This window comes from Apus apus, chromosome 21, assembly GCF_020740795.1.
Source record: "Apus apus isolate bApuApu2 chromosome 21, bApuApu2.pri.cur, whole genome shotgun sequence".
Classification (NCBI taxonomy): Eukaryota; Metazoa; Chordata; class Aves; order Apodiformes; family Apodidae; genus Apus; species Apus apus.
In genome coordinates this window covers 3,050,060-3,073,693 of record NC_067302.1, presented here as the reverse complement: position 1 = coordinate 3,073,693, position 23,634 = coordinate 3,050,060, and the positions used below count along the sequence as shown (strand labels likewise).

General features: G+C 57.1%; 2 protein-coding genes across 34 annotated transcripts in view; one reads left to right on the top strand and one right to left on the bottom strand.

Moving 5' to 3' along the window:
* EPB41 (erythrocyte membrane protein band 4.1) overlaps positions 1–4,133 on the top strand; it is a 98,950-nt gene extending 94,817 nt beyond the window's left edge. For all 33 annotated transcript variants that reach the window (XM_051637785.1, XM_051637786.1, XM_051637764.1 and 30 more), the window contains one exon: positions 408–4,133. The gene's annotated coding sequence lies outside the window, so the exon portion shown is untranslated. The remainder of the gene's footprint in view (positions 1–407) is intronic.
* Positions 4,134–12,913: 8,780 nt separating this feature from the next.
* Positions 12,914–23,129, bottom strand: TMEM200B (transmembrane protein 200B). The gene is made up of 2 exons (XM_051637859.1): positions 23,003–23,129; positions 12,914–14,628 (listed from the first exon to the last, which is right to left on the bottom strand). The coding sequence occupies exon 2, from the start codon at positions 14,603–14,605 to the stop codon at positions 13,313–13,315; it is 1,293 nt and encodes a 430-aa protein (XP_051493819.1). The 5' UTR covers positions 14,606–14,628; positions 23,003–23,129; the 3' UTR covers positions 12,914–13,312.
* Positions 23,130–23,634: the final 505 nt, after the last annotated feature.

Below are 23,634 nucleotides of genomic sequence, written 5' to 3'. Positions count from 1 at the left end.
TGGTGTTGGTGCCTGGAGGTGGCTCTGAGCCTGGTTTCTCACCTGCCATTGATAGTAACTCACCTTCTGATTCCCATTCTTCAACCACTTCAGGGAAGGGGATGAGAGGTGCTGGATTAAAACTGGCAGAGGGGAGATGGAGGTTGGACATGAGGAGGAAATTCTTGGGTGTGAGGGTGGTGAGAGCCTGGCCCAGGTTGCCCAGGGAAGCTGTGGCTGCCCCATCCCTGGCAGTGTTGAAGGGCAGGTTGGATGGGGCTTGGAGCAACCTGGGCTGGTGGGAGGTGTCCCTGCCCATGCAGGGGGTGGGACTGGATGATCTTTAAGGTCCCTTCCAGTCCAAACCATTCCATGAAGCAGGACCCCAGCTGTTGGTAGCCATAACTTCCCAGTTTCTCTCTCCCTAGGAAGTGTTCCTGCCAGGCACGGTGCCAGGAAGAAGAAACCCAGCAAAACTACCAAGAAACTACCTGGAGCACAAAGACCTCGGATTACAAGACTTGACACTCAGAGAGACATTCATATCATTTATTAGGAGTTGTGCTTTGACATTTTACTTGGGATTTTTTTTTTTTTTCCAGATTCCACTGGATCCTATTGGATATAGATTTTTTATATATATATATATATATAGTGACAAAATTATGCCATATTTCTAACTGTACTGAATATTTTTTACAGGGTTTTTTTTTTTTTTTTCAATTTTGCATTCCCTCTTCAGCCACAGACCCCAACACACCTCCCAGGGCTCCAAGGGTCACTGTTTATTATCTTTTTTTTATTTAAATCCTATTCCCTCCTTCTCATCAGGGATAACGGGAGACAAGCCACGTATTCCCAGCACAGGCATCCCTTCAAATCAAGAAGCCCGTGGGTCCTTCTGCCAGGAAGAACCAGTTTGAAAACAAAAAGTCAGACTTAGTTTTGTGCAGCGTTTCTGATTGATGATGATGATGATGATGATGAATAATTCTATTTTTAGCTCTAGGAAGCTTGAGACTCCGGCCGCGATTCCCGGGGCGCGGGGCTGAGCTGCTGCCTTTGCTCCCAGTTCCCTCCCCTACTGGGTTTCAGGCCCCTCCCCGTGTGAGCACAAGTAGGGTTTTGTGGTGTAGCCTGTGCACACATCTTCCTAGCTGGCTAGATTATTATTATTATTATTATTTTTTAAGGACTACTGGAAGTTGCTTCAAGTATCTTATACTGTGAATTTTTAGAGCTTTAAGAGGGCTGTGCTAGCACCTCCCCTTCCTCCTGTGTGTCCCTGCTGAGTGCTGCCTGCCCCTCTGTGTTTGCTAGATGCCATTAAATTAAAAAAAAAAAAAAGAAGCCCTTAGAAGCGTGTGTTTAAGGCTTTTTAAAATTTTTTTTTTGGACTCTGGGTGCTGTTAAAAATTAGGCTTGTGCAGCATTCACAGTAGCTGGTTTTGTTTTTTCCTCAGTGTCTTAGTTTTTCACTTGTTTGTGGTCATGATTTTTAAATTAGGGTGTTTGGTTGGTTGTTTTTTTTTATATATATATATAAGTCATGGGTTGGGGTTTTTTTTGTTTGTTTTCCCCCCTCCCCTCCCCTCACAGTGCTATTTAAACACATCCCAGGGCATATATCCTCCTATGATTTAATTTAAAACCTTTTTAGACAATCCTTCCCAGGCCTGTAAGTTGTCTTTGGAGAGGATGAATAAGAAATCTTAGGTGTCTGGTGTTGCTGGTTGTGGAAGGTGCTGCCACCCCCTCTTCCAGGCTGGCAAAAAGATCTGTACTTTGGCTTCATCACCTCCCTGCTGGAATTAAATCCCAGGGTTAATGTTGTTTTTTTTTTCAAATTTAGACTGAGTTTACAGACCAGTAGGCCCAGCTCCCAGCATGCTGGGATGACCAGAAAACATCATTTCTGGAGCTGGAGGTGCTTCCCTCTCTGTGGTACCAAGGGCTGAGCTGCCACTGCTGCTCTGAGCTTCATGGAAATGTTCCAAGCACACCCTGGTCTCACCTTCCAGCTTGCAAATTGAAAAAGGAAAAAAGAAAACAAACAAACAAGCTTGGCACAAAGTCAGCCCAGACACTTGTGATCACCTCAGTACACTCTGAGGTTGGGATTTCTTACTCTTTTTATTTTTTTTTTAAATAGTGAATATATTAGAGTGGCAGGTTGGGAGCTGAGGGCAGGGAGGGCTGAGCTGCTGCTCCTCGCTCGAGGAGGGGAAGGAAAATGGCAATAAAAGGAGCTCTTTGCTAGTTGAAATGGGACATCCTGTGTTGCAGGAGTCACTGGATTTAGCTCAGGCTGCAGCCACTGGCTGTTGAGCTGCCACCAGCCTTTGAGCTACACGGGGCCTGGTGGAGCTTTTCCAGCTCAGGTGCAATCCTGCTCAAGCTGTCAGGAGTGATTGGAGACCATGCTGACCAGGCTGGAGCTGCTGGGCTTGGCCTTCCTTGGAGCCTTGCTGGGCATGGGGGCCTTGGCAGCCTCCAGCCTTCCCGTGCCAGTAGCTCTGGGTGCAGAGGATGTTCTACACTGGGTACTGAGCATCCTGCTTCAGGGATTTAGGGAGTCCTGGGCTCCAGAGCTGGAGGGTAGAGATGAAGTCTTCCTGTTTATATCCGAGCAGCCCTTCCCTTCCTTCTCCTGCAAGGCAGCTCCTGGAGCTGGGCTGTCTCCTCAACTTAGTTGGGTAATGCTTGCCTTAAACACCCCCCCCCACTGAGCATCCCTCTGGCCATGGCCCTTGGCTGGGAATTGAGGGTTTTTTTGACCACTCAGTCCTTCCTTCTCACCCTGGAGCAGCTCCCTGAAGAATCCAACGGGCGCGCTGAGTAGTGGGGAAGAGGATTTCTGAGCTTCTCTAGACAAAGGCAGCCTGATCCCTGAGGATTTGGTCCATAGCACTTCAAGGCAACTTGGCCCTCAGGAGGGTTGAGGGGAAGGTGGTGAGAGGCTGGAGCTTGGCCCTGGGGGGGGGCCTGTTGGGGTGTCCTGAGCACCACGAGTGGGACAGAACCCCCTGAGCAGGGGTTTCCTGGGGTGAGAAACCAGGTTCCTTTCCCAAAGGATGCCCCCTCCATGGCTGTGTCCCTTCTTAAGGACCACCAGACAATGACATTTATTGGGTTTTTTTTCCCTGGATTTCAGGTGGCTGCTGCCACCTTGTTCATCCTCACACCTCCCTTCCACCTTCTTGTTTCTCCTTGAGTGTTTTCAACAAGATCTCACCTCATCTGACCTTTGCCATCACCCTCTTTTGGGATCCCCCCCCCCCAAGGGAATGTCCAGCCCTGCTGACCAACACATCCTGAGCCCGGGAGCTGGGCAGGAGCAGCAGCAGCCTCCTTGGGAAGAAGAGAAAAGTTAAAGAGCAGAAGAAACTCCTTCCCTCCACCTTCTGCCCCTTCCACCTCCAACAGGTTGTGGGGCTTTTTTTTATATAAATCCTCCTCTCTTTGCCTGCTGTGTTATTTCTAGGGACAAACCAACTAAGTGAGGTCTATTTATATGAATGTTCCCAGCTCTTCCCACTCCACAAATTCACCCAGAGACTGTCTTGATTGTATAATAGACATTATATGGAAGCTATTTATATATGAATGAATGTTTTTATAGCAAGGAAGGCAAGGAGCTCATGTTCTCCTCCATTAAACTGGAATGGCAGCTCTGGTTGCCAAATCTCTGACCAACACAGAAGTGTTAGCCAAGGACTGACTGATTTCTGCTTTTAATAAACTGGTTTGCTGATTTTTTTAAATTTCTTTCCCCCCCCAATTGTACAATGACCTTAAGAGGTGGTAGTGTCCCAGCCTTAGAGATGGAACTTGTAAAAAATAAAAAATAAGAAGAAAAAAAAAAGAATTAATTTAGTTGAGAAGATGAAGGAGCTTTGTAAAATTTTTTAAAGCAATTGTGAATTGTCCAGGCTAGTTGTTTCCACCCTTCTTTATATAAAAAAAAAACCACCCTAAAAGTAAAATAGGAACTTTTACAATTGGAAGAAGCTTTATAGCTGGACTAGTTATTTTGGACTTTTGTAGTAAATCATAGTAAATGAAAGGGAAAGTTGCTGTAGCTTTTAGACACCCAAGTGTTCAGTACTGCTTCTTGTATTGCATTTTTCAATAAATTTTCAAACAAAACTGTCTCCCTGGCTGTGAAGACCCTTGGTTTTTTTTCTTCTTCTCCAGATCTCTCTTCCCAGCCTGGCTTCCTGGTAATTTGGTTTTTCCAAGCTCAGCCAGACCCATCCCTCCTGTGTCCCCAGCACTGGTGCTGCCACCTGCCCCTCGGTGGCCTCAGACTCTTGAACCAGCTCCCAGTGATGTCCCAGCCCCCAGCAGGGAGCCCCAGAGCCCAGATTTTCCCCAAAGCATCGAGGGAGGTGTCCCTGCCCACCCAGGGGGTTGGATCTAGATGATCTTTAAGGTCCCTTCCAACCCAAACCATCCCATGATTCCATGAACTTCCTTTGAGATGAGCTCAGCTGAGGGATTCTGTCACCTAACCCTGAGCAAATGGAATTGAACTGGAGCAGGGAAGATGCTCTGACCCAGCTGGTTTGTTCCTTTTCCATCCCATCTCATTTTCTCCGGCTGCAGCATCTTTAGGAGGGCCAGAAATTCCGAGCAGAAAGCTGATGGGGCAGCTGGGCCACCAGAGAACACAAACCAGTTCAGGCAGCTGGACACTGGGGAATGGATGGGAAGAGCAACCCTGGGTGGCTGCAGTGCCTCCTCCTGACCCCGTGCCTCAGTTTCCCCATCACAGGGAAGGGGTCACACAGCCCTCAAGCACAAAAAGCATCACTTCACAGCCACTGCAGCTTCCTGCCACCCTGCCTTGGGCCACTTGGCTTTCAAAGCCTCTCCAAGTATTAAAACCTCCTGTAAAGCAAAGAAGCACAGAGGAGCCCCAGAGATGGGTTGTTGGGAACTGGCAGGAGCTGCTTTTCCACAGCCTGTCACTGCAACTTGATTGACTCACACCAACGAGGCAGGGTTGAACTCCACGTTACTTCCCCCAGGCAGAACCTGGGCTCCTCACCATGTCCAACCTCATTAGGGTCACACCAAAAACATGCATTAAATAACCCTGTCCTGGGGAGCTGGGGCTTGTGGAGGGCTCAGCTCCTTCAGAGAGTGTGGTGGTGTGATGAGCTGGGTACAACTTGCCCCCCCCCCCCCCCCCAAGGCAACATTGTTGGGGAGAAACAGCCAAGAAAGAGCTTCATTGTGGGCATGGAGGGATGGGGAATGGATGAAAATTGGCAGAGGGAGATGGAGGTTAGACATGAGGAGAGTGAGGGTGGTGAGAGCCTGGCCCAGGTTGCCCAGGGAAGCTGTGGCTGCCCCATCCCTGGCAGTGTTGAAGGGCAGGTTGGATGGGGCTTGGAGCAACCTGGGCTGGTGGGAGGTGTCCCTGCCCATGCAGGGGGTGGGACTGGATGATCTTGAAGGTCTCAGAATCACCAAGGCTGGAAAAGACCTTTAAGATCATCAAGTCCAGCCTGTGATCTGACACCACCACATCTCCACACCATGGCACCAAGTGCCACCTCCAGCCTTTCCTTGAACACCTCCAGGGATGGTGCCTCCACCACTGCCCTGGGCAGCCCATCCCAATGTCTGATCACCCTCTCTGTGAGGAAGTGCTCCCTAATATCCAACCTAAACCTCCCCTGGAGCAGCTTCAGGCCAGGCCCTCTGGTCCTGTCACTGGTTGCCTGGAAAAAGAGCCCAGACCCCACCTGAGCACAACCTCACTTCTGTAGAGAGTGAGAAGGTCCCACCTGAGTCTCCTCCAGGCTGAACAATCCCAGCTCCCTCAGCTTTTCCTCATCAGACTTTCCCTCCAGTCCCTTCACCAGCCTTGTTGTCTCCCCTGGACCTGCCCCAGCACCTCAAGACCCTTCTTACTGTGAGTGGCCCAGAACTGCACCCAGGACTGGAGGTGAGACCCCCCCAGTGCTGAGCACAGGGGAGAATCACATCCCTGCTCCTGCTGGCCACACCATTCCTGGTACAAGCCAGGATGCTACTGGCCTTCCAGGTCACCTGGGCACACTGCTGGGCACCTCCAGCCCGAGCCAGTCTGGGTCTCCATGGTCATTGCTCTGCTCAGCTGCACCCTGGGGTCACCCTCCCACCAGCCCCTCAGCCAAGGTGTCACTGTCTTCTCGCTGGGTTCTTGCCTGTCACCCAGGGAGCAGCACTACATGAGCTGCCCCACAGCAGAGGTGGGTCCAGCCCTGGTGTGCTGGGCTCCCACAGCATGTTCTGAGCTGGTCACTGTCCCCTCTGCCCTCCCCAAGGGACCCCCCAGCCTGTCCCCTCCCCTGCACTGGCCCAGCCACCTTGCAGGGACATGGGTGACAACAGGGAGCTGTTCCCATCCACCCAAGCCAGAACATTTTGCTGGGCAGGATCAAGCCCATGGCAGGCACAAGGACACCCCCAGCACAGGGGACATCTGAGCCCCAGTTGAAACTTTCCCCAGGGGAAGTTTGTCCCCAGCTCGTTCCCTGGGGGACAAGCACAGGGACAACAAACCTGCCCAGACACGACCCTTCACTCACCATCCAGGAGATCCCCAGGCTGGGAAAGGCTTTTCCTTAGAGCCAACCCCCCCCTCAAAGTCTCCCCCAGGCCGGGTGGCCCAAGCACTGGGGACTTTTACCCCCTCACAGCCAGAGCAGGGAGGGTCTGAGCCCCTATTACTTCCCTCTAGCCCCGTGCCTCAGTTTCCCAACCTCCCCAAACTGCAGAGCCCACCCAGCTGGAGCCCCTGCCATCCTGCCTGGCTACAGGCACGGGAAAACAGGAGGTGAACAAACCCCACAGTGACCCGGAGAGATGCAAATGAACAGTCATAAAAACCAAACCCAAAGCAACCCCCTTGTCCCAACAGCAGCAGAGGGAGCAGGAGCCCACAGGCTCAGGCTGCTGGGTGGCCCCAAGCCAGCTCCAGCCCCCAGATCCCACAGCAAAAGCTCCATCTTGGAGGTCCCATCCTTTGAGAAGGAGCCAAATGTTTCCCTTTGTCACCCACCCCTGGTACTTCCTCAGGTCTCCATCCCAGACCCTGAGGAGCAGCCATCCCTCCCGGGTAGGGAGGGGGGGAGAATGTTTCCATTCAAACACCAGCCTGTTCCAGCCTGGGCTATTTTTAGGTTGTTCCTCTGGTTTTGGGGGCAGTTGTGTTCCCAGGGGGGAGGTCAGCGTGGTGCCCCATGGTCAGGGCTGCTCCCAGGGGAGTTGCTGCAGGAGCTGGCAAGCAGTGGGGCTGCCTCCATCCCTTCCAGCTGGGAGAGCACAGGGTGGTTTAGGGGTGGGAAAGGGGGGAATTGCATTTGTAACTGGCCAGGCAGGACACACCGGGATCAGCCCTGAGCTCCAGAACTGGGGAAACTGAGGCACGAGGGGAAAAGTCAAAGCTGGAGGCAGGGAGTGACCTCCTGTCCTGCAGCAGCTGGGTCAGTGGCACCAGGTTCATCCCTGCTTTGTCCCCAGCCCTCTGGGATAAGCACCAAGGCAAGACACCTGAAGGTCCATGGGCACCAGCCCCACCAGCTCCTCACTCTCACCCCAGCTCTGGGGGCTCGATGCTCCCCTGGGGGCATCCCCCCAACTCGGTTTGGGGGAGCAGAACCTCCCCATTGCCCTGCACAGCAGCCCAGGACATCACCTGCCCTGGGGAGGCTGGAAAACCCACTCAATAGGTGGGATTACACCCCAGTGCACACCAGTCCCGCCCAGTTGCTCCACACCGAGCTTCCCAAACGCTGCAGACCCGAAGCCACATCCCTCCAACCAGCCCATCACCACCTGGCCTGCCCCTCCAAACCCCCAGAGCTCCCTGGGTGGATTTCAGCCCCTCCAACCCTGCGCAGGACACCCCCCCAAACCCACAAAAGCCAAAACCCGAAAGACAAAGAAAGAAATCCAGCAATTCCCTCCCAACCCAGCTGAGCTGCAGCTGCACCCCAGCCCCTCGGGGGGGATCACCGAGGTGGGCCCCGGGGGCTCAGGGCTGGCTCCTTCCTGCAGAGGCACCGGCCACTGCACCTCTCTCCTTTGGTTAAACAAAGCCCCCCCAAGCAGCCCCCTACTCACCTCCCCGGGGGGTCACCGGGAGTCCCAGCCCCGGGGAGCCCACCCAAAGCCCAGCACCCAGCTCGGGGGGGGGGCTCAGCTCTAAACTCAGGGCACAAAGCAACACGCGATCCCTGGGGACACGTGGAACCGGCTCCAACCTCAGCCCCGGCGCGGAAAAACCCCAACCCTGCCCAGCCCAGCCCCTCGGGAAGGAGGTTCCCAGCCCAGAGCACTCACCCCGGGTGAGCAGCTCTTGCATCCCCCGCCTGCACCACGAGGGCAGCAGCTCTTCCCTCCGTGCAGGCTTGGAGTGGTAAGGAAGGACTTCCCAGCCAAGCAGGCTCGTGGCTGTGGCTGCGCCTGCTGCGGGGAGAGGAGGAGGAAGGGGAGGAAGGGCTGGTGTGCTGAGCAGCATCAGGTGTGCTGAGCAGCCCCAGGTTTGCTGAGCAGCATCAGGTGTGCTGAGCAGCCCCAGGTTTGCTGAGCAGCATCAGGTGTGCTGAGCAGCCCAGGTATGCTGAGCAGCCCCAGGTTTGCTGAGCAGCATCAGGTGTGCTGAGCAGCATCAGGTGTGCTGAGCAGCCCCAGGTGTGCTGAGCAGCCCCAGGTTTGCTGAGCAGCATCAGGTTTGCTGAGCAGCCCCAGGTTTGCTGAGCAGCACCAGGTGTGCTGAGCAGCACCAGGTGTGCTGAGCAGCCCAGGTTTGCTGAGCAGCCCAGGTTTGCTGAGCAGCCCAGGTATGCTGAGCAGCCCCAGGTGTGGGGCAGGAGCCCCAGCTGCAGCCCATCCGGCCCAGTATGGCCTCTGTGCTTTGGGCTTGGGGGCTGGATTCTTTGCAGCTGGGATCTGCTGCTTTTTGGGGTGGCTGCTCCAGCCTCTTCCCCCCCTCCCCTCTACATTTTTGCACCCTTGGGGGCACTTTGGGGTTGGTTCCAACCTTGCCCCATTTGAGCTGCAGAGCCCTCGGCTCCAGCTCCATGCAGGGGCTCCATTTAAAGAGGTGACCACAGGGCTGTCAGTAACCACCCCCCATCCTCCACCACCTCCCATGGGCACAAGAAATGTCCCATCACTGAGCCTGGCACCCAGCAGCACTGGCTGGGGTGGCCCTGGGCACAGGACATTGTCTCACAGGTGGGCTCTGCACCTTCCCTGGGGCAGCTCTCCTACCCCCACCCCCATGGAAGTCATTTCCCCAACTCCTTTTCCACATTTTGTCCATTTTTGACCCAAACTACAGCTCCCCACAGCCCTGTGCCAGCCTGGAGGTCCCTTGGTGGTGCAGGGTAACTGCCAGGAGTGGAGCCCTTTGCCTCTCTGGCCTCCATCCTCTGCTGTGGTGACCCAAGGGACACACCATGGTCCATCCTGGTCATGCTGGGGACAACCCCACTGTTGTTTTTTGCTGGTGTTTTTTGTGAAATGGCCCTTTTCTTGGCAGGGATCCCCTCCTGCAGCAGGGCCCTCTGGGGTGGGGATGGTTCCTGGGCAGGATGAGGAGCCACCAAGCAACATCACAAGCTGCACAGCAGGAGATCTCCAGTGCTTCCAGGATGGTTTAACTTGCCAGCTTTGCAGTCAAGTGGGGTAAATGGAGAGATCCAGAGGTGTCTGCTTTGCTTTATTTCTTCAGTTGTTACATTTTTAACCCAGCCAGCCATGTTAAAGTGCCACAACTGCTCTGGAAACTGCACCTGCAGGTGAGAGATGCGTTGCTGATGTTCTCCTCAGGGAGAGCACAAGGTCTTCTCACCCCAGTGGATTAACTCATAGGAGCTGCTTTGCATGTTGCAATGATCCCTACATGTCTCAGAAATGCCTCCCTGGAAGATGCAGGAGGGTCCTGGGGTGTGAGGAAGATGCTGGGATAGGAAGATGCCAGGGTAGGAGGAGGATGCTGGAGCAGATGTGTGGTCCAGGCAGGAGCCACCACAGGCAGGTTCCCCTCTCATCCTCCATCCTTTGCCACCTCGGGTTGCAGCCACTTCCCATGACCAGGCTGAACCCCAGCCAGTGAGCGAAGGAAGAAAACAAACCCCAAAGCTCCAGGGCAGCTCCTGGCCTGGCTCCTGGTGGGTTTTGAGGCTCCAACTCCTCGTTTCCAAAGCCTGGCCCAGGGCCTGGCATTAGCTCTGGCTGCAGCTGGTTAAGGCCAAATGAAAAGTTATTTTTCAGCTAAAAAAACAACCTCCTGGCACGTCCCCAGGGATGCTGCTTCGGGGCAGAGCCCGCCAGTGACTTCTGGTTGTTGCTGTTCATTGCATTGCACCAGTGCCTAAAGAATTTGGGGATTAAGCAGCCAAATAAATAGCTGAGCCCAGGGCTGGTATCAACCCCGTTGGAACCTTGGGAATGGCACCAACTCCCAGCCCACAGCCCCAGCTCTGCCCCCCTGCAAACTGGGATGCTGGTACCCAGACCTTCTGGGAGAGTTTGCATTGGAAACAGAGACAATTTTCCCTTGTGAAGCAGGAAAAAAAACACACTGTAGGGGCAGGTGGGGGGGAGTTATGGGGTTGGTTTCTTGGGAAAAGAGGGGTTCAAGAGCCCCACGGCTGGGTGGGCATCAACAACAGGGCATGAAGCAGATGCCACCCCTGCTGGAAAGGCAGAAGAAGAGAGAAAATGGAGACACGATAATAAAAATGGAAACAAAACACGCCGAGTTTTCCAAGGGAGCAGGAAAATAAAAAAGCCACCACAAGGCCTGATTCCCATCAGCCGAGCAGGGCATGGTTTTGTTTCTTGCAGGCTTTAATCTGCTGTTTCCCAGCTCCGGTGCCAAACGCCGTCGGGGCCATGTGGGAGGCGAGGAAAATCGGGAGAGAGACCGAGACATCGCCGGGAAAACCCTCCCTGGATCCCGCAGCTCCGCCCCCAGCCCCTGCGGGGACAAGAAGGGGTGACAAGAAGGGGTGACAAGAGCCCCCGGCTGGGGACGGGTCCTCTCTGCACAGCCCCAGCCCCGGGCCAGAGGGATGTTGGTCTCGGAGCTGCTGGAAAAACTTGTGCTGAGAAGCTGTTTTTTTTTTTTTGCTGGAGAAGGCAGTTTCCAAACCTCTCTGCAGGGATGTTTTGGTCTGGAGGAGGATGTCGTCCCCGAGGGTGGCAAGGTCCAAGGCTCCGTGCTCACTTCAGGAGAGAGGGAGGAGCAGAGACAGGAATACGAATTTCAAAGAATCCCGTTTAATGCAGAGAGGACATTCCAGGCCTTGATGTGCAGCAGGGAGGGCTCTGGTCTCAGGAAGGCCAAAGGCAGAGATCCCACCCCAGCTGCAATGCCACATTTTGGAGCCTCCTGAGTCCCTGGAGAGCAGAGCTGTCCTCACCCCTACGCTCCCAACACATCCTTCCTCATCATTGGCATCCAAGACGAGAAGAGCTGGGAGGTGTGGGATGGGCTGGGATGAGCCCCCAGCAGCAGCAGACACAGCTGCTGCCCATGGACAGGGTGTTTCTGGCTGGAGAACAGGATCAGAGCACAATGGGCACCATCTACCTCTGGATCGGTGGGGAGGGCAGGATCAGGGTGGTCCTCAGATGCTGGGGGAGATGCTGGTGGCAGATGCTTTGATGAGGTAAAGCTGCTTCGGCTCCAAAACGATTAAAAAAAAGAATCTTTCTCCATTTCTCCATTTTTTAGCAGGTGACACCTCCCCAGAGATGGGGGAAAAAGAAACAGGCAAAGAGTAGAAAGATGCTTTGGGACTTTGCAGCCACCTGCCCTGGTGGCACCTGGTCATGGAGGGGCTGTGGGGGGGGGGGTGGGTGATCCCACCTCGGTGCCTTTGGCTCAGCACCCACCCCCTGGCTCCTGGAGGACCCTCCAGCCCCTGCCCTAAAAATACAAAGGTGAAGGACATTCCTCCTGTTCCTATTTATTTTAACCTCGTGGCCATGCCACCACTGGGTGGGCCTGACAGCTCCTCACCCCTGTCCCCCATGAGCCCTCCTGGGTGGGCTTCACCCCTGGGGGCATCAGAGGGACATCACAGGCACGTGTCAGGGGGCAATCGACTGGAAAGGGGGCTGAGCACCAGAGCAGTGACCAGCCCATGGCTTCCTCAGGGGCAAACATGGAAAAGGCCCTGGGAAAAGACTGGGAAAGAAATGTTGGAGCAAAAATTGCTCGTTTGCAAGAACATGGTCAGTGGAGACTTCTCCTCTTGGGCTGCTGAGCCTGGAGCCACCTCCCAAACTGCATCTTGTGGCACAGCCCCACCCAGCACAGCAAAACCTCTTTCTCTCCTTCATTCCTCATTTTATCCATGTTTTCCTACTGCATTTTCCTGCTGTGACGGGTTTTGTGGGGAGGGTTTTGTTTCTGTGCTACCTTCTCTCCGGGGGTTGCACCAGCCCAGCGCCGCGGCCGGCTCTGCAGCCTCATCCCTGCTCTGCAGCCCAAGGGAACCAAAAAAAAAACCCACCACCACCCAACGGGACCTGGGAAAACCAGCACCCACCCCTCCACGTCCCTCCCATGTCCCACATCCTTCACTCCCCACACAAACCAGCACAAATCCCCCCGGATGGGCTTCGGGGGTCACCACACGCCAGTGACTCTGCTCGAGTTCCCCGGAGACACTGCCAAAAAAACCAAACCCCACCCCAAACCTTGAACTTATCACATTATCCTGCAAATATTCCATTGCTGATGAGCATCCTTGCTCTCTCCAGGCTTCAGAGACCCCCGGGACACTGCCCACCCCCAGCATCCCACAGGGAAGATGAGGAGGAGAGGTGGGACCACGTGGCATCGAGATAATATTTAATGGCCCCGTCGGGCTGACGTGCTCCGGTCAAGCGAATTTCCCAGTGGGTTGAGGTTGGGCAAGGGGACACCACCCCCCAAAAAAACATCCCCCCCCCACCCCAACCCTGCTGAAATAAAGTGCTGCACGGGCTGGTGGGGCAGCTCCCGCCCTGCGTCTCCCGTCCTGCAGTTTGTGTTGGGTCCCAAAGCAAAGGTTCCTCTGGCAAAGCCACCAGGAGAAAGGCTTGTAAGGTCAAGGGCATCCATGGGGAAGTCACTGAGAGGCACCCAGGAGAGGAGATCCCACCCCAGGTCAGTGCTCCCCCGGGAGCAGCAGGTCAGCACCTCCCTTGTGGCATCCACTGAAAAACACCATCCCCAAGCCCCTCCAGGACGGGGGGTTTTGGGGTCACCGGTGGGTGCTGGGCACCAAGCTGAGGGACTGCAACGTGACGGTCCCCAAAGGGGGTGAGGACATCAGACCCGTGTGCCCTGCTCCATCCCCACTGCCCAGGAGCTGGGTCGGGGCTCGCTGGGCTCCAGCAGCCGGTCTGAGGACTCGCCCGTGCTCTCCAGTTTGGCATAACCCACCAGGCTGACGTGGTCCAGCCGGGGCCAGCTCCGGTTCTTACGGTCCTTGATGGGAGCCACCACCAGCACCCCTGGCCGGCCAAGATCCAGGGATTTGGAGTGCCCTGGGGTGTGGAGCAGTGCATCCAGGCTGAGCTCCACCGCCGGCTCCGCGTCGAGGCAGCTGCTCTCCATGTTGATGATGACGTGGCCACCAGCCCCACCGCGCTCCTGCCCACGGGGCCTGATGCTGCCACCGGCGAGCAGAGCCCGGGAGGGCCGGGGGGCTTCGGCGGGGGGCTCAGTGTGGTTCCCCTCCACCCTCTGGCCAGCCCCCCGTGTGGCTGCATCCAGCAGGCAGTTGTTGAGCTTGATGACAGGCAACGCCAAGGCGCCCACGGCCGAGGAGAGGAGCGACTCGGCTCCAGCACAGCGCGACAAGCTGAGGTTGGCCTCGGCGGAGGCTGCGGAGCGGAGGCTGAGGAGGGAAGCAGCAGGGGATGCTGCTGGATGCTGGAGGAGCTCGGCCGTGGTCTGGAGCCTGCTGGGGCTGTAGACGTCAGACCACTTGCCGGCAGGGCCGGGGCAGGGCTGGCAGGTGAGGTCCACCCGGTAGCAGCCCTCCAGGCACTCAGCCTTGGGGACTGGCTGGCTGTCCCCACGCTGGCCGTGCCCGTCCTCGGGGTTGGTCCCCTGGGGGATCCCCTGGTCCGGGGAGCAGACCCCCTTCTGCATCAGCCTGCGCGTCTCCATGTCCCGGTTCTCGTACAACATGGTGTTGGCGCAGATGAAGATGAAGAGCCCGACGCCCATGATGACGGGGCCGATCAGCTTCAGCTTCTCGCTGTGGGGCAGGTGACGTCTGGCGGCCACGTCCCTCCTGGTGTCCCCCACCACGCTGCCGTTCCCAGCGCCGCTCCCGCCGCCTCCGGACCCCCGGTGGGGCCAGTAGCCCACCACGGCGATGGTCATGCCCACCAGGACCACCGAGACGCCCACCATGACGAAGGCTCCCGAGGGCGAGCGCATGCGGAGCTGCCCCTTCACCTGCGGCTCCGGGGGGGTTTTGCGGCGCAGGCGGCGGCCCCGGCGCCGGGGGGGGACGGGGGGCACCGGCCCCTTGGGGGGCACCGGCCCCTCGGGACCCCCTGCCCCCCGGTCCCGCCCCGGCCCCGCGGTTTCGGTGCTCTCCGCAGTCATCGCCCCTGGTTCGGCTGCTCCTCCTGCGGGTGGGGAGGAGAAAAAGGTGAAGAGGAACCGCTCGATGGGTCTGGCCGGGATGCTGGGAAGTGGGGGTGGTGGGAGCATGGAGAGCACAGGGACCCCGGGAGCATGGGGATGGTGGGATACCAGGAACATGGGAATGCTGGGAGCATGGAGATGCTGGGAGCATGGGGGTACCAGGAACATGGGGGTACCAGGAACATGGGGGTACCAGGAACATGGGAATCCTGGGAGCATGGGGGTACCAGGAATATGGGAATGCTGGGAGCATGGAGAGCACGGAGAGCACAAGGACCTTGGGAGCATGGAGATAGTGGGAGCATGGAGAGCATGTAGACACTGGGAGCATGTGGACACTGGGAGCATGGGGATGCTGGGAGCATGGGGGTGCCAGGAATATGGGGATACTGGGAGCATGGGGGTACCAGGAACATGGGGGTGCCAGGAACATGGGAATCCTGGGAGCATGGGGGTGCCAGGAATATGGGGATGCTGGGAGCATGGACAGCATGTGGACACTGGGAGCATGGGGGTACCAGGAATATGGGAATGCTGGGAGCATGGAGAGCATGTGGACACTGGGAGCATGGGGGTACCAGGAACGTGGGGCTGGTGGGAGCATGGAGAGCATGTGGACACTGGGAGCATGGGGATGGTGGGAGCACGGGGGTGCCAGGAACATGGGGGTGGTGGGAGCATGGGGATACCAGGAATGTGGGGTTGCTGGGAGCGTGGAGAGAGCACATGGACTTTGGGAGAAGGGGGATGCTGGGAGCATGGGGAAGCTGGGAACATCGGGACCACAGAGGTAGCAGGAGCATGGGAATGCTGGGAGTGTGGGAATGCCAGGAATACAGTGACCACAGGGACAAGAAGAGCCAATAGCATGTGGAGCACATGGGCACTGGGAGCATGGGGATGCCAGAAAGATGGGGGCCACAGGGATACTGGGAGCAAAGGGAAGCTGGAAACACGGGCACCACAGGGACACTGGGAGCAGGGAGATGCCAGGAGCACGGGGGATACGGAGCCCACAGGCTGCACCACATCAGGGACCAGCAGCTTCACTCTCCTCCCTCCCCCACATCCTCCCCTCAAGTTATTTCCCTCTTCCCTGCTCCAGAGCAGGGGGAGGGCTAAGGGGCTCCCTCCGACCATGTGCCAAAGCCTCCAAACCCCCATCCCAAACCCCCATCTATCCCAAACCCCCATCTATCCCAAACCCCCATCCATCTCAAACTCCCATCCATCCCAAACCCCATCTCAAACCCCCATCCATCTTAAACCCCCATCCCAAACTCCCATCCATCCCCAACCCCCACCCCAAACCCCCAGAGCTGTGTGGGGCAGTGAGCACAGCTGGGACCCCTCTGTGCCACAGCTGCACTGGCACAGAGACACTGAGGTGGGCACAGAATGACCCGTCCCTGGTCACCGAGTCCTGCCAGCCCTTCAGGAGGTGGCACCAGCAGGGGGAAGTGAGCACCTGTTTGTCTGCTGGGGAAACTGAGGCACGGCTGTGGGTGAAAACCCAAAGCAAGGTCTGGGAAAGCCCCAGGTGGGGTCCCAGAAGCCATGGTGCTTCCCAGGCTGCTCTGCTCACTAAAACATCACCTGAAACCCTAAACCAAACATCCCATTGTCCTCGAGCTGCTCGTCAGAGGCATCAACCTGCACCCGAGCAGGATTTTAGCTGAAAGAGGCGTCTTCCCAATCTGCTGCTGTCTCCTGCTTCAGGGGGGCAGGAAACTGACCCGCTCAGTGCACCCACAGGGTCCTGTCCTCACACCCACCAAGACCCAGCTCCACATCCAGGGATTTACAGGCTGTTCCCGAGGGCACAGGATTTAATTTACCCAGTACCTTGTTTCCCAGAAGAGTGTGAAGGTGTTGGAGCTGCTGCCAACACCCACCAGTGACCAGCCTGGCAGGGAAGCATCAGCTGGGCTGGCACCACAAGGGATGCCCCATGACAGAAGGAAGCTAAACCCCACCCTGAGCCTGTCCCAGGCCCAAAACAGCTTTAGAAATAAATAAAGAACCTCACACTGACAGGAACCTGTGTCCTGGGAGCCTGGCTGCTGCCAGCACGGTGGGTAACGTGGGGCTGGGACTGCACAGCCCAGGCAGGACAGCGTGTCCTGGCACTGCCAGGGCTGGGAATGATGCCCAGGATGTTCCCAAACCAGGGCTAGGGATGCTGCTTGGGATGTTCCCCAACTGAGGAGGTGCCACCAGTACAAGCCAAGCTCCATTGCAGGGTGGCCCCAGCCCAGGGATGGTCAGGAGGGGACTCTCCATGCTGCCACGTCCTCAACTGCCAAACACCAGCAGTTGGGTGGCACAGCAGCCTGGAGACATCACAGAAATCATCATGGATATTCAGCAATCAAAAGCCAGAGACAGAAACCAAGGAGAGACCCAGTGACCACTCTAATTTCACTCCCCAAGATGAATGAAGCACCAAGAGTCAACAACCAGCATCGCCAACAGCAGAAAAAGAAGATACTGAGGTGTTTTTTTTTTTTCTACCCTCCCTGGTCTTAATCATCTTAAGGTGTTATTAGCATCAGAGGGAAGGAATTAAAGATATGAGCTTCAGGATGACAGAATGTTCCTGGCACAAGGCTGTCAAGCTGTGACAATTTGAATAAGGGAGATTTCAAGGGAAAAAAAAAGAATAGAGAAGAAAGTCCCAACCAAACCAAACCCCCAGCCCGGGGCTGAAGGGGGTTGGGGTGGTGGAGCTTTCTGTGGAACAAGGTGATCACCCTGTGCTGCAAAGGGGGAGACACAAGCAAACTCATCCAAAAATGAGGTTCTGAAATGTTTTGGTGCGAAAGGGAAACAACCAGCCCCTCAACCAGGTCCCGAAGACCCTGGAGTGTTTTGCCTCCAAGTGCCCTGATTTAGGTCCCACCCCCGCTTTTTCTAATCACCATCTTTTATTCAACTTCTCTTAAATTGATATTCAACCCTTTAAATGCTTTGCTGGCTACTTGGGGATTTAACAAGGTAAAACAACCTAAATGCAAGAGCTGAGCAAAAGCTCTTTGAAACCATCTGTGGGGGCTGAAAATGAGAGACCCTCCAGGGTTTCTGGACCCCCCCCCGAATCACCCTGAACACACACCCACCCACCAGACACCTCCTGGTTTTGGCCCTGAGTCTCATCCCTGCTTCTTTAAACCCAATTCTGATGTTATTCCCCCCAAGACCCCTGAGCTGCATCACCCCCCCAACCCACCCAGGGGGCTGTGTTGGGTCCAGGTGATGTTCACCCGGGCCGTGCTGGGATGCTGTTCCCATGTTTTCCCACTGGATACAACCTTGGGTTCCACAGTCAGAGCTGGGGGGGCTTACAAATGGGTGCAGCAGGACCAGTGGGTGCCCACCCAACCTCACATCCGTGGGGTCCACACCCAGGCTGGGGCTGAAACAAGCCCATTTCCCCTCCCTCCTCTCCCTTTCTCTGGGCACAGGGATGGAGATCCAGGGCAGGAGGGACAGGCAGAGGCCAGGAACCTGCCTCCAGACAGGGAATCCCCTCAGCCCCCCCTGGTTCAGCACCCAAGCCCCTCAGCCCTCATCTCCCCACTGCCCAACAGTTCCCTGGAGCTGGAGCATTTCATGGCTCGTGGTCGGGGCTGGTTGTTCCCAGAGTTCAAACCCATTATTTTTATTAATAGAATCCCAAAGGTTATGTAAGCTCTTTAAAAAAAAAAACAAAACCCAACATAAAATTAAGAAAAAACAAAACAACACACCACAACCCATTTAAAAAGCCCCTCTGACCCCCAGTGCTGCCACCCAAGGCTGCACCTCCCAGTAATCCATGTCAATGGATTAACTGGGCGTCAGAGCAGGGTGCTGGACATGGCTCAGCCTGGGGGGTCCCGTGGGTGCTGCCAGGGCAAGGGGACAGCTCTGTCACCCTTGCTGGGACAGGCAGTGGCCTTGGGGCTCCCACCCACCCCCCTCCATTCCTCAGGGGGTGAGATGGGGGCTCCTCTGCTGCCAGGCTCAGAGCTCAGCTCCAAGCCCACCCGGCATGGAAACAAGTGCAACTCTTGAACCCCCCCAGGAAGGCACTTTGCTGGCTCCACCTTCCCACCCCAATCCTCTCCCCCTCCCCTTCCCAGACCTGCTCCTACCATCTGACACTAAATCCCAGCGCAGGCAACGAGAGCGGGGGCGGGTGGGGGGGAAGGAGGATTTGGGAAGGGTCGTTCCCACAGGAGGGTCCCCACATCCCTTGGGTGCCCCAGGGATGTCCCTGCCAGGACCGTGGGGTTTGCAGGACGTCACAGGCTACCAAAAAGCAGATTTGGCTACAAAAATCTCCCTCTGGACATGGGGGGAGGGGTTGTGCCAGCGCCTAGCACTGCCACCCAGTGCCACCCAGTGCCCCCCAGTGCCACCCAGTGCCACCCAGTGCCACCCAGTGCTGCAGGAGGTACCAGCCAGCTCGGGGTTGTGGTGAAGAGCTGCAGAAACAGCTGGTGGAGAAGGGCCAAGCGCAGGCAGGGTGAGGGCAGCTGCCCTCCCCTTGGATTATCCTAGTGACAAAAGCTTTCCAGGAGCGCTTGGCTCACACTTGGAGGAGCTTCCATGTGGGACAGGCTGCCCAGGCCAGCGGGGATTTGAAACCCGGCATCTCCCCAGGGAGAGACATTGAGCTCTGTTGCCCAGCCCCAGGGCACAGACCCAGCCTGCTCCAGGGATCCCAGCCTGTTCCCGGGATCCCAGCCTGTTTCCAGAATCCTAGTCTTCTCCCAGGATCACATCCTGCACCTGGGATCCCAGCCTGTTCCTGGGATCTCATCCAGCTCCCAGGATCCCATCCAGCTCCCGGCATCCCATCCTGCTCCTAGGATCCCATCCAGGACCTGGGATCCCATCCAGCTCCCAGGATCCCATCCAGGACCTGGGATCCCATCCAGCACCTGGGATCCCAGCCTGTGGGTCCACATCACATCTCACCTGCACAGCATCACCTCGTGGAGCTGCCACACGGAGCAGCCCAGGCTGGAACACTCAGGAAATCCCTGGCAAACAGGGAGCTTCTCCTTTTCCCTTTTCTCTCCCTAAAATGTTGCGACTTTAAAACCACTCCCCTGGTCTGGGGAATGAACCCATTTTTGAAATCCATTGCCAGGTCAGCCCGGGTGCTTGAAGGTGACGGGTGAGACGCCAAACCCTGAGGCACAACAAACCCCCCTCATCTTGTCCAAGCCCCTGAGGGAACCGCTGGGGCTGAGCCCCCCAAATCCCCTCTGCAGGGAAGGGGGGACCCGGGCAGCTGAGACCCTAGGAGGATACAGGAGCTGTAGGAGCCCCCCCCTTGGCTCCCCCCAGCAGGGAGGGCACAGAGGCAGTGACAGCCTGTGCTGAGATGTGAGGCTTAAAAATAACTCCCTTTTCCAGCTTCACCTCCACTGCCACCCCCAGCAGGGGGCAGGGGGATGGCACCGAGCAGCACCCAGGAGCCAGCTCCCCTTTCCCATCTCCCCTCCCATCCCAGCTGGAGAAGGGAAGCTGGCAGGGAAGCAGCACTGATCCCAGTGCATGGTGCATCCATCATCCTGGGTGCTGGGGGTGGCCTGAGGCCCCACGTCCTCACCCACACGGCGCCTCCTCCTTCCCTGCTTTTCTCAGTCCACTTCAAATTTCCCCCTTTGGCTCCACATTGAAAGGTGTCCAGGGAGAAGATAAAAAAAAAACAAAACACTGGGCACCTTTTTGGGTCTCTCTGAGCAGAAGGAAAACCCCATCACCATCCCAGCACCCACCAACAGCTCCCAGTCCCAGGCTGCAAAGCCTCCTCCAGGCTCAGTCCCAAGGGGAAAATCTTCCTGGCATGACCCCAGCACAAGTGTGTTCCCACCACGGTGACAAAATCTGTCTCTCCAGCCTTAGCTTTGGCTGGGGACACCCGTTAATCAATCATAACTAATTAAGTTCCCTCAGAGCTTTCACATAAGCCCAGTAACACTAATTATGGTGGTGCAGGATTATCCCCCTTTCCCAGCAGGAAACACCTTCTGGCCCTGGGCTGAGGGGCTCACGCCTGCTCTTCATGGGGCTTGTGACACATTTTTCTCCTTCCCTGCAGCACAGGAGAGCACGGGTGTGACTATTTACCCTCTGTGGTCCCAAAGTGGTGTCTCACCAGTCTGAAACATCCCTCACTTCTCCCTCCACAGCAGCAGAGCCCTCGGTTTCCCCCAGCGAGGGACGAGATGTTAACACACGAGCACCTCCACCAAGCACCCACTGATGGAGACAGCACCTCCACACCTGGCCAAGCACTGGAGAAGCATCTTGTCAGCTTCCCATCTTCAGGTCACACATCCCAGACAGCAACCAGGAGCCACAGGGGGCCACCAGTGTCACTTGGAAGACAAGCCAGGACTGACAACTAGTGGAAAGACGGTGCTGGGGTGGTCTGGGGACATGGGGGGGGGCTGTCCCTTTGCTTTCCACCCCATCCTTGATGGGGCAAGAAGGTCCCAATGGGCACATGGAACCCAGGAGCAGGGAGACCCACCAGTGCCACCAGCCCCCTTCACCTTGACTGCTCCAAAGTCCTCCCTGCTCCCAAAAAAAAAAACGGGGCCACCCGCTCGACTCCCCCTCGGCCCCCTCAGGCAAAAAAGAAAGTGCGTGGAAACATCCAACTGCTTCCTAATTACAAGAGTTTGCCTCACCCAGATTTGCTCTGCTAATTAGACTAATCTCCAGGGCTGGGAAATGAGCCACAGCCACCCGGAGATCCTGCAAGTTGGATGGATGCTTCTCACTCCTGGCAGACCCCCGCGGAGGGGACCGCAACTCCCGGCTGCTCCTGGTGGGCCATTGTTGAAGGAGACAATAGAAACTCCCTCGAATTTGTGTGTTCCTCCTCCAAACTGATGCTGAAATCAGGACATCTGCATTGCTCAACTTGGTGGGGTTTTTATATATATATATATATATATGAACCAGATGCAAATAATTAATAAATCCGAATTCAAGCTAATGCAGGCATCTACATTTAAAAGGAGAGTGGATGGCAGCTTTCTGCCTGCTTGGAGGAGGAGGTGGAGGAGGAGTGAGGAGCTATGGGGGGGGGATTTCCTAGGAGAATTCCTGCCTCCGGGAAGCAGAGCAGGGCACCCAGGCATCGTGGGCTGCAACCCAACACCTCGCAAACCCTCACGGCCAAGAGGAAAGGAAGGAGGAGGGGGGGGGGGGGAGGGAACTAAAAAATCCGTAGGCTGGGATTTCCAGGGAATTAGGACCAAACTCTCTCTGAATTTGGCACCTTCCCCGCTGCTCCTTTGAAAAATCCCTGCCAGCATGGAGAGAGGGAGGGGACTCCAGGGGGGCTGCCAAGTCCTCCCTGCTCCCAGGCACAGCCCAGGAGGTACAAGCAGATTGAATCCATCTCCTCCCACCCCAGGGACCCCCATCCCACTTTGCCTGCAAGCGCTGAGGTTCCCAGCTCTTATTCCCACTTGGGATTCCTCTTGCCTCCAACGTTTTAAATCCACCTCCCTCCCTCTGTACCCTGCAAAAGTTGTGTCACCCCGATTCTGGGATCAAAAGGCACCGGGAAGCTGGACAGGAGCTGAGGGTCTGGCTGCTGCTGCTCCCCCTTCCCAGCCCCTTGTGCCAAAAAAGTCCCTCCCGATCCCAAAGTCCGGGAGCTCCCGGGATAATTTCCACCCACTTCACTTCTCTCGAGTCCCTGCATCAAATTCCTGCACAGGGGACTCGGGGAACTGCAAAAAAAGGTGCTGGGATCTGGACACCACGCCCGGGGTCTGGCCGGGTGAGGCTGCGTGTGCCGGTGCCCGGGCTTGCACACGCGTGTGCCTGCACCTCTGGGGCTGCCTGCGTGTGCCCCCGCGTGTGCTTAGGGGCCGCGGGGCGGGGGGGAGGGTTTGTGTCCGTGGGTGCATGTCCGTGGGTGCCCCGTGGGTACCGGCTGTGGGTGGGCACTTGGTGCCCGCTGGTGTGTGTCGGCGGGTTCCCGGTGCCCGTGGGTGCCCGTGGGTGCCCGTGGGTGCCCGTGCGCATCCATCAACCGCGGCGCCGCTGTGCCCGGGATGGTGGGAGTGAGTGCGGCCGGTGCCGGGTCCGTGTCCCCCCCCCCCGGTGCCGGGTCCGTGTCCCCCCCTCCCGGTACCGGGTCCGTGTCCCCGCCTCCCGGTGTCGGGTCCGTGTCCCCCCCCCCGGTGCCGGGTCCGTGTCCCCTCCCGGTGCCGGGTCCGTGTCCCCCCCTCCCGGTGCCGGGTCCGTGTCCCCCCCGGTGCCGGGTCCGTGTCCCCCCCGGTGCCGGGTCCGTGTCCCCCCGCTGCCCGGCTCCCCGCCCGGCCCCGCACTCACCCCCCGCTGCCGAGCCGTTCTGCTCCCGCCGGGGCCGGTTCCCCGGGGGCCGCGGGCACCGGGCTCCGCCGGGGGGGCCGGGGCCATGGAGCGGCGGGGGCAGCGGCGCGATCGGTTCCCTCCTCCCCGCTCGTCCTCGCCGGGACGTCTGGGCTGGGGGGGGCGGCGGGTTCCGCCCGAACCGGGTCCCGCCCCGGCCCCGCGGGGGGCGGAGCGCGGGGTGTGACACACACACTCACACACACACTCTCAGACACGCTCTTACACTCACGCACTCTCACAATCACACACACACTCTCACACTTACGCACTCTCACACTCACACTCACTCACACTCTCACACCCACACGCACACTCACACACACTCTCTCACACACGCACGCACACACACTCACAGTCACACACACTCCCACACACAAACTCACACACTCACACACACACACACACTCTCTCACACACACCCTCACGCTCACACTCACACTCTCACTCACACACACACTCACTCACAGTCACACACACTCACTCTCACACGCACTTACACTCACTCTCTCACACACTCACACACTTTCACACACACTTTCACACACACACTCACACACACACACTCACACACTCACACTTACACACGCCGT

Bases quoted from the DNA above. Each gene is read 5' to 3' on its own strand.
- TMEM200B (XM_051637859.1), bottom strand. From the start codon at position 14,605: ATGACTGCGGAGAGCACCGAAACCGCGGGGCCGGGGCGGGACCGGGGG.